A 14764-nucleotide genomic window follows, 5' to 3' on the forward strand; every position below is an offset into this window, starting at 1 on the left:
CGGCAGTGAATTATCACCTATTTGGACCTAGATTATGTCATAGTTCACATGTCCCCATGCTTTGGTTTGAACTTTCTGCTGCGGGGAACAAAAGCATCTTATCATAAATATTTAGAACTGTCAAGAGATTCAGAAATAATACATGCCATGAATAGCAACCGACCTGAACAGAAAATGAGGTATCTAGTGAATAAATGTTGAAGGAAGAATAATAAATTATGCTCCTAAATGCTGAGGTCTTGAAGCATTTGCAGTGTACTTTCCTTTTTTACCATGTGTCTATTCTTCTGACATTCGATTCCTTTTGATAAAAAGGCCAGGGAGGAAATCAGGTATATCTATGGAATGGTTTCCCTCGGGCCCAAATAGACTCATTATGCTTGCATAATAACTTATTATATTAAGAATTTATAATCCTAAGGAACTGCTGCATTTTTTGTCAACAGATTCAGTCCCACTTCTTGAAAAATGGTGTGCCGCCCCTCAGCTATGGCGAGTTTAGCAACAGGGTTCAAGATGTTCCAGTGTATAATCTTGACAAGTTCAAGGGAAAATACTTTTAAAAAACTCTGTGGACGAAAGGCTATTCTTTGACTATGCTCTTAAGTATAAAGGTAATGTTCATTATATAAAGAAACAAATATTACTCATAAACAAGCCATTTAGAGATAATTGCTGCTAATATGTCAGTACACCCATTGCCTTTTTTCTGTGCATTTATTTTAATTTTAATTTAGTTTTTTTATTTGGAGATTTTACCTATTTATTTTTAAAGAGTGGGGAAGGGAGGGAGAAAGAGAGAGAGGGAAACATCAATGCACGGTTGTCTCTTACATGCCCCCAACTGGGGAACTGGCCCACAACCCAGGCACGTGCCCTGACTCGGAATTGAACTGGTGACCCTTTGGTTTGCAGGCTGGCACTCAATCCACCGAGCCACTCCAGGCAGGGCAGAAATTTTTTTTATAGCGACAGGATCCTATCTGCCAAGTATGGTTACTTCTCTGTGATCACATCGTGTAGTGTGGCCTCAGCCACGACTATATATATCTACACATATTTTTAGATAAGAAATATTAACTGTTATCTTTCAGAGATAGATGGATATCTACTTCTTACACTCTATATAATACTCAGGTGCCTAATTCCATGGTAGGGGAAGGATGATATTTACCTGTTAAAACGCTTTGAATAAGATCTTCTGTTTTGGCAGGTGCCTTTACAGAACCTGAAATAGAAAGATAAAATAAATAGCCACTTTTAACTTTCTAAATTTTATTATTCCTGTAAAAACCACATTTGGCCCTTGAGTTTAAATCTCTTTAAGGAGAAATTACGAATTCTGAGACAATTACTCTAAAAAAACTTCTAAGAAAGGTTCTCATTTTGTTACGTTGAGGCCAACAAATAAATGTGGATCTGTTTGCTCCACTTATAGAGAAAAAGGGTATTTATTGCCTCTACTGAAAACGTAATTCTGTAGAAACAATACTAGTGCCACCTTTTGGCAAAATCAGGAATGGCAAGTGGTCATTTAAAAAGCAAATGCTGACCAGTTGGCAGTAACAGCTGTTGCAGGCAAGATCCATTAGTGGATGCCAAAACCATTGGGCGAAAGTGTGAGGAGAACCAGGATATCTGCATCATCTAAAAGTATCTCCCCCAATATATCCATTAACTATAAAGGGGAAAACCATAACTCGGTGGAGAACTTGGTACACATCACCTTAACCAAGTGATCCAACATCACCAGTGGCGACACATTCCAACACCCGGTGCCCCTGATATGAGGCACTGAGAAGAGCACAGCATCGTTTCTGTGATGTTCTTGCCAAAAATTCATAACTGCAACCTAATCATGAGAAAACATCAGGCTGGTCCAAACCGAGGGACATTCTACAAAATAATCGACCAGTACTCTTCAATAGTGTCAAGGTCATGGAAGACAGGACAGACTGAGGGACTGCCTTAGGTTAAAGGAAAATAAGACACATGTCAGCTAAAGACAGTGTGGGGTCCTGGGCTGGAACGCAGAACAACAAAAGGACACTGGAAAGCAGGTAAAGTTCAAACAAGATCTGCAATTCAGTTCAGGGTACTGGGCCAAGGTTAATTTTCAGATCTGATAATTGTACATGATTCTGACAGATGTTAACACCGGGGCAGTAGAAATCATTTTTGTAATGCATTCTCTTCTATTTAAAAGTGATTCTGTAAGTCAAATTATTTCAAAACATGAAGTTAAAAAAAAAACAAATAGTAACAGTGTGAATTCTTTTTCTCTCAAAAGCACAAGACTATATTTAACTCACATATTTAAATGACTCATTTCTATTCCAGAAGCACTAAAAATGTTTCTATTTGTCATATAAAAATCTTCACTTGAAAATATCACTTCTTGTTTATGATCAAATCATCTTACTATTATCAATCACAACAACCTTCTTAAAAGCATAGGCCCCAGTCACATCTTATACAAACTTAAGATGATTTGCTCTTTTCAAAATTCCCATGAGAAATACCCCTCCGGTCCCAAGGGGAGGATCTGGATTTGACTGCAGCCACGCACTAGCACAATAAGAAAGGATGGGGACGTGGAGCCATACTTCCATGCAAGAAAATTCTTTTGCCTTTTATTTATATTATTGAGCAACTCGACAAAAAGTTATTAAGTACATGCGATTCCTTCACTCTTTGCAAAGGAAACATCCAACTGAAGTCTAACCTGGGACCCCAACCATCTACCAGGGTAATAGGGCATGCCTATGACAGAGGGTTGCCTAGAGCAGTCTTCGGTTAAATGCCAGAGTTAGCTGATTAAGTCAAAGGGTTTTCCTGAGAAGTGAGACATGAGTATAGCTTTAGCAGAAGCACACACAGAAGCCAAAAGTAAGAGTTTGGGATCACAGGGAACTGTGACAGTCCTGCCATCACTCTTCACCAGCTATGTCACCTTCAAGAAGCACTCTGTCACCTCAAAACTGCAGTTTACTCACCTGTATGATGGGGAGAATAATAGAATCTACCCTTGTAAGCAGATACTTTTATAAGAGTTCAATGAGGTAATCCATACGAAGAAGGATTTAGCCGGGTGCTCTGCACCTGGTAAACACTCAAGGTATTGAAAATAAGTTGGAGAAAGACGGAAAGGAACTCTCTCAGAGACTTGACTTAGCGAGGAAGGGCTAAGAATGAGCTTCTAAAGCACAGCTGTCTATAAGAAGTCTGAAGCACCCTTCAGGCACCTTGCCAGCAGAGGGGTCCTAATCCACCACTAAATAGTGACACCAGAAACCTGGGTGATGCTGTGTGGTTCATAAGTGACCAGCAGAGCCAGATGGTCACTGAGGTGTCTCTCTCGGCATCCATCCATCCCTTCATTCATTCATTGCTTTAACACACATCTCTGGAGCCCTCCTAAGTCCATGCCCCCTTGCTCCCATGATGCTCTAGGTAACTGGATCCTGCCACTCCCTTGGTGGCATGAATAAACTAGAGGCTCTTTGTCCTGTTGTACAGCCCTCTTTTCCAAGTGTTTACCTGGAGCAGGCTGGCTGTGGAGAGCCTGGGAGGGTGGTTTGGGTGCCAGGGATGTAGTGTGGTTCACTCCATTTTCTGCGGGAGTCGTCCTGGCTTCACTCGGCGCTTCTGATGGCGTTTCCCCAGGATCAGCCTATAATCATAAACATCCTTTCATTTCCCACATTTCTTACTGTTTGTTGTTTTTTATTTTCCTAAACCAACAAGGCTACATTTGATAGCACATTCACAACTCATTTGGAGTCTGAAATATAAAATGTGAAACTCTCTAGAACGCAGCATAAAAACAGCATGGAACTGAACAATGACGGATAGGTTAACTGTATGAAAGACCCCAGTTTTATCACTTCCTATGTCTAGGCCCCAGGTAGTGCCTCACACACTGACTTTGGACCTGAATATGTGATTGGCTTTGGTCAAATGAGACTGCAGCAGACGGTGCAAGCCAAGAAATGAAAAGACACTTTTGAGTTTTTCCTTTTTCTCAGACCCCTCTGATAGCAATGGAGGCTGAGAGACCCTGTGGAGGAGAGCTGGGTCATCCAGGCAAGGAAGTCCTAGGTCAGCCAGCCCCTACTGGCCACAGGCACATGCTTGAGCCCAGCTAGGACGAGCTGAGCATGGTCCCCAGCAGCAGAACTGCCTGGACGACCAAATGACTCATGAAAAATACTAAGTAGCTGGTGATGGAAGCCACTAAATTTAGGGGTTGTTTGTTAATGCAGCCCTAGCTAACTGATACAGTGGGTACTAGCACAGATTTTGGAACCAGACTTATCAAGTTTAAATTCTAGCCCTGCCACTTATTAGCAGTGTGGTATTAGGCAGTTCACTTAACTGTGTCTCAGTTTCCTCATCTTTACAGATGGAGATAAGTATGTACTAGAGATCATAATATCTCTATTGTAAAGCTGTTTACAGGACCAAGTAAGTGAATGTTCATGAAGTTCTTAGTGTAGTTCCTGGTACAGAGTAAACATGTGTGTGTTAAATAAATAAAGCATTGAAACGTATGTAACACCACAAATGAATCACAGTAATAACAAATTTGTTATTTTCAATAACAAATTGAAACTTACAAAGTCCCCACCCGATACTCTCCAGCCACTAGTGTGCATCCCCATGTAGAGTAAACCTTTAGTAAATGTTGATCCTCAGATAGTGATCGCCACAGTGACACAGACCATGTAAACGATGCTTTAAATGTTCTGTAACCCTTTCCTTAGAATTGCCTTCCAGGTCCATGGCCGGTTTTACTGACAGTGATGCTGTCTCACTGTTCTACTTTGTAGTACATTAAAAATGTAGATATTAGGAAAGAGCCGGGAGTCATTTGGAGCTCAACGTTGTGACATTTTGCCATGTAATCACAGATAACGGATTGTCATAATATAACATCTTTATAAAAAGTAAGATGAGTAACAATGACACTGATTGTCACAAGGAGCTGTCACCATGCACCAAAGCATCTTTAAAACATGAGTCTCAAAGCCACTTTGTGTGATGGCAGAACTTCATTTCATTCCACAAACAACCCCCATTCATCTACCACAGCCTGCTCAGTGCTCCTGGAAGCCATGGCCCTGGGACCAGGCATGGGAGATCACCTGGGCGGGGGGGGGGGGGGACCTCACCCAGTAACCTAGGCACCCGGAGAACTCACTATGTAGAACTCTGACTTTGAAAGATGGCTCTTTCAGCAGGGTAAGCTCTAACGTTGTCATGCCATTTAGTTACATTCATCGGGAAAATTCTCCCTAAAATCACTATGCCTTATGTGCATTCTTTGTTCAGCAAGAAATTGCAAACTGCAGCCTTAAGGTCCAAATACGGGACATAAAAATGTGTTATTTGGTTCATGTGTTATATGTATATACATACATATACATAAACATGTATACACACATATACATACAGATATACATACATATACATACATATACACACACATGTATACACACATATGTATATGAAGCTCTTCTTCGAAAACCAGATCAGGCAACCCTGGGCCTGTGTTACGCTTTGGGCTAGAACTGAGTGGTTCCTGCCCTTTCGGGATTCCTCCTCTTTACTCACTTGGCTCCCCCTCCTTCATTCTTACAGGCATTTAGGTTTGTGGGAGACACTTGAGAAGACAAAAATACAATAAATATTTGGCTGCACAATTTATAAAGGAAAAGCATTTACACCACATAGCAGAAGCTGAAGTAAAGGGAATGCTGGAAGGAGCATTAGGCCATTTGGGAAGGCATCCCCTGGGGCTGGTCCTCTGAAGTAAGTACAGTAAAGCCAGACCCCCAGACCCCCAGCTGAAGGGGGCACCTGTGGACACCAACTCAGCTGCTTCGGAAACAAAGAAGGATGGCGCCTTGTTCCACGGGCACCTGACCTTCCCCAGCTATATCCAGGCAGGTTCCTGGAACCACGTGGGGAGTGAGCCAGATTCTTTCCAATGTGACAACTGGCTGTAATTAGCCCACTGAAGAAGAATAAGAAGGAAAGAAAATATTGACGGGGGAAAGTATGGAGATGATGAAGAGCCAGTTTCTATGAAGATGATCATGAGTGGCTTCTTTTTGGCAACTAGAATTCGTGTCTTGAACGTATCAGGCTAGAAGCGTATTCAAAATGCATGCAGCCTGCATATTTTTGCCTTATATCTGACTTGTACATTCCATGCAGCTTGCATGCACTTGGGAAACCAAGTTCCCTCCTCTACGCAAGTCAAAATGAAGGAAAAATAAATACCAAAGATGTGTACGATGAAGTCCCTACATGCCAGACATGGATGTAATATATACAGTCAAAAGTAATTTTAAAGGAGCAGATAAATTTTGAATCAACACACAGGCAGAGACTTTATAGTTACAACTGAGGATAAAGAGATCACCAGGGTTCAGTGCCGCATTTTGAGGCAGGCTTTGGAGAAATGCTGAGTCCAGGATTCCCACCTGGAGATGCTGGCCTCCAGGCAGGGCAGGCGGCATCGCACAACCCCAGGTGGGTGCTCTTCACACCCCACATTAGTAGGTGGCTGATGGAAATGCCAGAAATGCACCCGATTGAGTGCAAAAGCGAAAGTGAGGCTGTGCCCAGAGCTGAAGGTGGAGCCCCTGAAAAGGGGGCGGCTGCCACTCAGTTGCAGCCTGTCATTGCCCAGCCTTTGAGAAAAGCTGGAAAACTGGAATGTTGCATGATATTTCCCAATTTTAAGGCACAGAGGGGCCAAACACAGCACAAGTTGAGCCTGCCTTTGGCCCAGAAGCTGCCTATCTGTGCCCTTTGCTCAGAATTGGCCTGGGATTTTGGGATTGTGTTAAATGAGCAAGGCACCCACAGCAGCACTGAAGGGTGTGTGGTGCTGGCACCGCAGCTGGTCTGCAGTCTGACAGTCCCACCTCATCCCAGGGGCTGACCAAGGTGGGAAGAGAAGGCAGGTAAGGCAGATACTAAGTGCTGGGACAGGAATTTGGGTGTCTTTTGTGTGTAGTTAGGTACTTGCCAGGGGCGTCTTATGATTTTCTGGGATCAAATTTTATTTATTAGTTTGTTTGGTGAGAATCTATGATGGCAAATATACTAGACTGATGTTTAACATGTTTTGCTAACGAAGGACAGTCCAGGCACATTTTAACTGGCTTTTCCCCAGTGGAGACAGACCATGGAAGCAGCTACAGGCAGTGTGCTGGACGCTGCACAGGCACCAGCTTTGTCGCGGCCGTGGGCACAGGCACACTGTCAGCTCCACTGTGGAGCAAAGGCCCAGGGGGGACCACTGAAGGTCTTCACTAAAGACTTTACTAACAGTCACGTGACATGGTAGAGGCCACACAACAGGCAGAAGAATTGTGTATAATGTGTGTTATGTTCTGAAGCCTGACTTTCTCCATTGCACGAGTTCACTCTGTATTCTACGATGACAGGAACTTAAGGAACTGCGACTTAAATTTGCTGCTGAGGAAAGAGTTGTATAAATGTAAATGCCATTCTCAGAGAGCCTACTGTGTTGCACTGAAGAGGCATTTATGTATAAGAAGTTAAATGAGTTCAATACAACAGCTTAATACAAGACATGAAAAACAAACAAAAAAACACCTATAGAAACACATTACTGTAATTAATTTTTTTAAAATACCATCTCTGAAACATTTAATGATTCCTACTCTATGGATATGTAAGCTGAAACGAAAACAAAATCCCTTGTCCCACTTAAAGGAACCAGCAGAACTCAATACTTGTGACTTTGTTTCTCCTTAGACTTTCTCCAAATATATTTTTATGAGTTGGAATAAAAGAAGCACAAAATTCTTTCACATCGAACTGGAAATTATTATAGAAACCAAATAACTAGAAAGGTCCGTGTTCTCAATTTAATGGAGAGACTCTTCGGATCCAATTAAGCAAATTTCAAGGAAACAAAGTTCAAAGCTAGTGTTTTAGTTGAACTGGATTTTGCTTAGCTAAGAAAAATGTGCAGAATTAACTACAGCAGAAGTAGGGCCCTGCCATCTAGTGGCCAGGTGAAGTATTACAATATTTTTTCCACACGGAGTAGTGGAATTTTAAAACCAAAATTTTATTTAAAAAATGTTTATTTTGTTCTATTTAAAAATAAACAGAAGTGCCCTTAAAATATGTTATAAGTGTATCAGTAAAAGTACAACTGTAAAGACCATTTTTATAAATTTTACAGAGAAGGAGATGCCATTTGATATGCTAATTGAAAAGATTTCCATCCTGGGCATTAAAAATTTGGATGTAATAATCCAGCAATAGAGAGTTAAAATGTGGGGAACTCAGCTGGCTGGGTAATATCAAAGTAAAGGGTCTCCCAAATGCCAAGCATGTGCCTGAGTTGTTAGAGGTGCTCGGTCGTGGTCTCCTTGCCTGAGTCATCTAAAAAGTAAAGCCCTTTCCAGGCAGTACGGCCCCTTCCAAGCAGCAACTTGATCTGGACAGCAGATGGGGAAGGGGCAAGGTCATCAGATTTTCTGGGAGAGTAAGGGAGAGACTGATAATTCATCAGGCAGAAATCTAGTCCACATGGTACTAATGTGGGCAGTGAGCGGAGCTGCTCAGAACAAGTCTTCCCCTCAAGAAAGACCTCCCTCTAACACATGTGTAATTCACACCTTCAATTCCTACCAGCTGAATAATAAGAGAATGCATCTTCTCCAAATTTCTAAGAAATTTAGATCATTTCTTAAAATTACATCCTAATGTATGCATTCTGAAATGTTTAGGGGTAAAACATACCAATATTTGCAACCTACTTTCAAATGCCTCAAAAATAAGATGGAACAATGAATGCACAGAGGGATGGCTAAATGAATATATATGTGATAAGTGAATGCATTTAAATTTTAATTATGGAATCCAGGCATTGATATTTGGTGTTCATTGTATAATTCTTTCAATGTTTGTCTATGTTTTGAACATTTTCAAATAAATATATAGCAAAACTCTTATATTTTGAAGCTTACCAGCATGAGTTAGAAGCAAAAGACCGTTTTGAAGAGATGAATAAACCCACCTCTTGACTTCAGCATTTAAAACTTTTTGATTTACCATGGAAAATGAATCTGGCTTTTATTGCAATTAATACCCCGAATGTTCCTCCAGGAGTAACTGGATCACAAATCCAATTGGTTCTTGACACAGCATGAGCAAGAAATCATCAGCATCCACAGGGTCTCACTTTGTTGAAACATTAGAGGTAACTGCAAGTCTTTATGAATATGNATAAACCCACCTCTTGACTTCAGCATTTAAAACTTTTTGATTTACCAAGGACAATGAATCTGGCTTTTATTGCAATTAATACCCCGAATGTTCCTCCAGGAGTAACTGGATCACAAATCCAATTGGTTCTTGACACAGCATGAGCAAGAAATCATCAGCATCCACAGGGTCTCACTTTGTTGAAACATTAGAGGTAACTGCAAGTCTTTATGAATATGTATGAATTTTCACTGCATCAGTCTCTTCCTTAAGACTGTAAGTTCCATGAGAACATCTGATTTTTCTTTCAATTACACATACCTATAATGCCTAGTATGGTGACTGATGCTCAGTTGTGTTAAAAAATTTAGTGAATAAATAAATGAATAAATCCACATTTTTCCTGCTCATGTAATAATTAATAGATATATTATTAATGACAAACCCTGTAACTAAAAACTACCTAGATGTTATGCTAAAACAACGGAAATTTTTCTTTAACTGAATAAATCAATGAATGAAAAAAATGAAGCTGCTTTTCTGTCTTCTGTAGTCAGAGAATCTGCATTTGACTCATAGTTGCAGCAGTTTATGTAGGAGGTTAAAGGATTGAAGGACACGGGTTTGCTGACTGTTTTACATGTGTTACATGTTACTCTTCCTTCCAACTGTAACTTATTAGAAATATTGACACAATCTCCAAAGAGTTAAACAGAAATGAACTGAACTCTTGGCAGGTAAGCAGAAATGATGGATTCCTCTTTCAAGGAGAACATAGACCAACCACCTTTACCCTCATCTTACGAGAATGCATATTTTATATTAATTAAGCCAAATCACTTGGCAAAGATTGTGATCACTCACGGAACAGATTCTACACAATTCCCAGGGAAGAGTTTCTTCTCGAGCCCTTTGCAGGTTCCGGGGATTAAGCTGACTCGTTAGAGTGGACGGAATGAAAGGCTTTCACGGAGGGTGAGCGGCGTCCTTGTGAGAGACAGGCAGGGCTCCAAAGCAACAGTTCTCGGTGGGATCCCCGGACCCGCATCAGCCTCACTAGAAGCTTGTTAGAAATGCAGTTCTTGGGTCCACCTCAGACCCGCTGAACTGGAAACTCCGAGGTGGGGCCCAGCAATCTGAGCTTTAGGGTGTCATCCTAGCGACTCTGACAAAGGCTAAAGTCTGAACGTTGCGCTACTCAAAACACGGCCCACAGGCCAGCAGCAGCAGCACCCGGGAGTTTTGTCAGAGATGCAGAACGGTGCGCCCTGCTCCAGACCGGCTCAGTCTGAATCTGCAGCGTGACGAGACCCCCAGGTTAGGTGCATGCACACGAAAATTTGAGAAGCCCTACTCTAAAGCGGAGTGGAAAACTTTGTCATTGAGGGTCACATTTTCATGACCTCTATGGCACTGGGCACAGCCTGGGTGACAATACTCATGTTTCTGGATTCATCACTGCTGTAGGCAGACAAACCTGAGGCCACTCGCTGGGATCTGATGGAGGAGGTTGGTAAAAGCAGCAGGGAAACTGAACCAATAATCATTGAGTGGTTTCACCTCCAGTGGATATAAGGTCTTACCTTGAAATCTCATGTTAAGAGACCCCGATTGCTCCATTTACTGGCCTTTGATATTAGGCAGGTCATTCTACCATTATAAACAACCATTTCCTCTTCTAAAAATGGGGACTAGATGTTTGTCCCAACTGGGGTCCAGATGTACCCAAGGCACCCAGTGAAAGTGCCTGGTAAACTGCAAAGCCACATACAAATGAAAGGGGCAGTGTTGTTACCTGAAGGCCAGATCTTGAAGGCAAACCTTCTCTTCCGACTCCATTGGATGCTGGAATGTATGTTCAGGGGCTGGGAGAAACTATTGTTTCTATGAATGGTTATTGTGCTGAATTATTAGAGGAGGATGGTTTTCACAGGGATAATCAAAAATGACTACTAAACCTCATCTTTGATTGTATCATCAAGTTCTTGAACCATGGACAAGTTTTAAGTTTATGTACTAGAAAAGTTAAATTGCACCCAAGGTCTTCTGAGTTAGTTCTGTGGCATTATAAAAGCACTGCTTTGGATTTTTGCTGTTGAGTTATTTTATTGGTGAAATTTACACCAAACCTGTTAGGAACTGCACTGCTTCGTTTCAGAAGCTGTAACGTGGCCCCCCTGCCCTCCCCAACCCCCATGGCTAAGGCTGAATGAGCGACCTTTGGACCATAAACCACTAAGGAGACAAAGCTTATCTCCCTGACAGGGGCACCGCCTCTGCTCCTTTCACTTCACTGGGCCTGGCCCTCAATGCTTGATTGGTTAGCCAATGATGGGTAAGATTCCCCAAGGGGGGGACAACCTAAGACAGGCATGATCACAAAGGGGCCCCAGGGAAGGACTCGGGGGACTATAGCAAAAGGGATTGGTGGACCCTTACCCCTCAGCTTTGACATAGCCTGAGTCCTCATTCTGTCTGCAGGAAATCTCCTAATCTCTTGGCTGCCTTACTTCCCCTGCCTGACTTAAGCCTGAAGCAATGCTGGTGGTGGGTGCAGCCCTGTGCTGGAAAGGGCGGGTTCCCTAGGGCAATCAGGCCTAAGAAAGAATATGCAAAATCCTGTGAAATCTCCTTTGTTTAGAATGCTCTCAATTAAATGATGAGGGTCCAAGCAGAAATCAAGTTTGTTTCCCAAAGTTTTGTAGCCCTTTAGCTAACAGACCCTGACTCAAAATAGGCCCTCAGAGTTCTTTATATGTTATCTATTGTTTGATCCTTACTGCCTGACAATGATTAATGAGCTTTACCTGTATTCCTGTGCAAAATGAACCCAATAAAAGCCCACTGAGGAAACGGCTCTTGGCCCTTCTCTTTTGAGAGATCAGTCACCTTTCCTCCCCAAGCAGATCATGTCTTGGTAAATTTGTTCTCTCATCCATGCCAGCTGAGGAGGCCATGTGGGTGGAGCTCCGCCACACAGACCACAAGACTTTTTCTTTTCAAATAATAAAATCCCTTTGAAGGTATCCACAGTGCCATACACTGAATTAGAACATAAACTATTTTAGATAAATTTCAGATCACTTATAAGAATACCGAATCTGACAACTTAAGATGTAGGCCTCTTAGAATAAATGAAATTTAAGTATTATCAAACAACTCTCCGTTTTCAAAATGTGAAGACCACACAGATAATAGAGGGAAATCTTGAGAACAGAAATGTTGGCCTTGAGGGCTGAGTGAGGTTTGGAGTATCAGGTACAGGCACACCTCATTGGGCTACACTTCACTTTATTGTGCTTCACAGATGTGTTTTTTTACAAATGAAAGGCAAGACCTTCCACCAGCAAAAAAAAAAAAAAAAAAAAAAATCATGACTGCTTTATTACAATGCTCATTTTGTGGTGGTCTAGAACTAAAATCGAAATGTACCACAGGTATGCCTGCACTCTGTCTAAGACTGTAACCTTCCTCGGGGGGCACATGAAGGCTTGGTGGCTGCATGTAGCCTCTGTAACCTGGAAGTTTAGAGCTGGGAGAAAAGTGTTCTATTCTGATCAAATAGAACCCATATATACAGACCTAACTTACTGAAGAACAAGGTCTTGTAAGATTCAGCAATGTAAAGGGGGAAACCTTGACATTAAGTTCACCAAAAAATTCAGTTCAAAAGACATTACTATTTAAGGTAAAGGTCTTATAGTCTGTGCTCAGTGGCCTGACTTGGAGGGCAGAAAGATGAATGAAGGACTAGTCCTCACTAAAGGTAACTAGAAAATTACTTTTGTTTCTGGGGGACATAGTATGATGTGGTGTGGAACAGACCTTTGCTGCTCAGTGAGTGATCACGAAACAGCATGGTCCCATCACCTGGGGCTTGTTAGAGTTCCTGAGCCTCAGGCCCCACCCACCCCTGGCCCAGGGTCAGCATTTCATCATGATGCCCTGCTCTGCATATTAAACGCAGAGAAGTGCTGGTGGAGAACATGTGTTCTGGAGCCGGGCTGCTTAGAGTCCAGTCCCAACTCTGCTCCTTACTAGTTGTGTGGCCCTGGGTGATGAATTTAACCTCCCAGGGCCCCACTCTCCTCATCTGTTAAATGGGAAGAGAAATAAGACATACGAACGTTTTAAGATGTAAATATGTTAACACATTAAAGAGCTTAGAACACTGCCCATAACACAGTAAACACTCAGTAAATATTCACTTTTTCCTACTCCTTGATGGCTTTTACCAAATACTGCATTTGGAAGTGATTATTATAAATAATATTTTGGTATTGATACATTTGACAATGACTTTTGTTTCTTTATAGGCATATTTTAAAAATGGAAAATGTTGGGAACCGCCCTGACTGGTCTCAGAACCTGTAATCCTTCGTGGCTAAGGCTGAGTAAAAAGACCTTGGGACCATAAACCACTAAGGAGACAAAAGCTTATCTTCCTTGTAGGGGCACTGCCTCTGCCCCCTTTCTCTTCACCCTGCTTGGCCCTGGGTGGATGACTGGTTAGCCAATGATGGGTAAGATTCACCAAAGGAGGGACAACCCAAGACAGGCATGTCTTAGGAAGGGGTCCTCAGGGAAGGACTTGAGGGGCTACAGAAAAAGGGGTGATGGACCCTCACCCCTCAGCTATGACAGCCTGAGTCCTCATTCTGTCTGCGAGAAGTCTCCTAGTCTCTGTTGCCTTACTTCTCCTGCCTGACTTAAGCCTGAAACAATGCCTTAAGCCTGAAACAATAATGCTGGAGGTGGGTGTGGCCCAGTTCTGGAAAGGGCAGGTTCCCTGGGGTGATCAGGCCTAAGAAAGAATACATAAAATCCTGTGAAAACTACTTTGCTAACAATACCCTCAATTTAAATGATAAGGGTCTAAGCATAGAATGAGCTTGTTTCCCCAAAGTTTTATGGCCCTTTAGCTATCTGACCTTGACTCAAAATAAGCCCTCAGGGTTCTTTGAATGTTATCTCTTTGGATGTTTAATCTTTACTAACTGACAATGATTGATGAGCTTTATGTATATGCTCTGTATTCCTATGCAAATTAACCCAGTAAAAGCCCACTGAGGGACAGGCTCCTGGCCCTTCTCCCTCGAGAGATTGGCCACCTTTCCTCCCCAAGGAGTTATTCTCATCCATGGTGGCGGGGAAGAGGGATGGGGCCCTGCAGGCAAAGCTCCCCCACAGGAAAATCGAAACTGTTACAGGCATCTCTGTTACTTCTTTAAAGTATTAGGGCTGTGAAACATTTTTTTAAAAATATAAAAACTTTTGTTAGAAAAATAAATATACATAGAAGACATGCTAGAAGGACATACACCAAAAATGTTAACAGTATCTGCAAGATTACTGAGAGGCTTTTTGTTTCTCTTGTTGATTGTTTTTAAAGTTTTTATATGACCTTTTATTTAGAGAAATAGTGAAACATATTATAAAGCCTGTATTATTAATCAGATAAGGCAACTTTCTGTAACTTTACTAACCTACCATCCTGAACAAC

General features: G+C 41.9%; 1 protein-coding gene across 3 annotated transcripts in view; it reads right to left on the reverse strand.

Moving 5' to 3' along the window:
• PLCB1 (phospholipase C beta 1) overlaps positions 1-14764 on the reverse strand; it is a 665285-nt gene that overhangs the window by 99255 nt on the left and 551266 nt on the right. For all 3 annotated transcript variants that reach the window (XM_037051663.1, XM_037051665.1, XM_037051666.1), the window contains exons 24-25: positions 3541-3673; positions 1175-1228 (exon numbers count right to left, since the gene is read on the reverse strand). In XM_037051663.1, the coding sequence (XP_036907558.1) occupies positions 1175-1228; positions 3541-3673 (187 nt within the window). The remainder of the gene's footprint in view (positions 1-1174; positions 1229-3540; positions 3674-14764) is intronic.

Source organism: Sturnira hondurensis, unplaced genomic scaffold, assembly GCF_014824575.4.
Source record: "Sturnira hondurensis isolate 20B ecotype Veracruz unplaced genomic scaffold, ASM1482457v3 Scaffold0007401, whole genome shotgun sequence".
NCBI classification, from domain to species: domain Eukaryota; kingdom Metazoa; phylum Chordata; class Mammalia; order Chiroptera; family Phyllostomidae; genus Sturnira; species Sturnira hondurensis.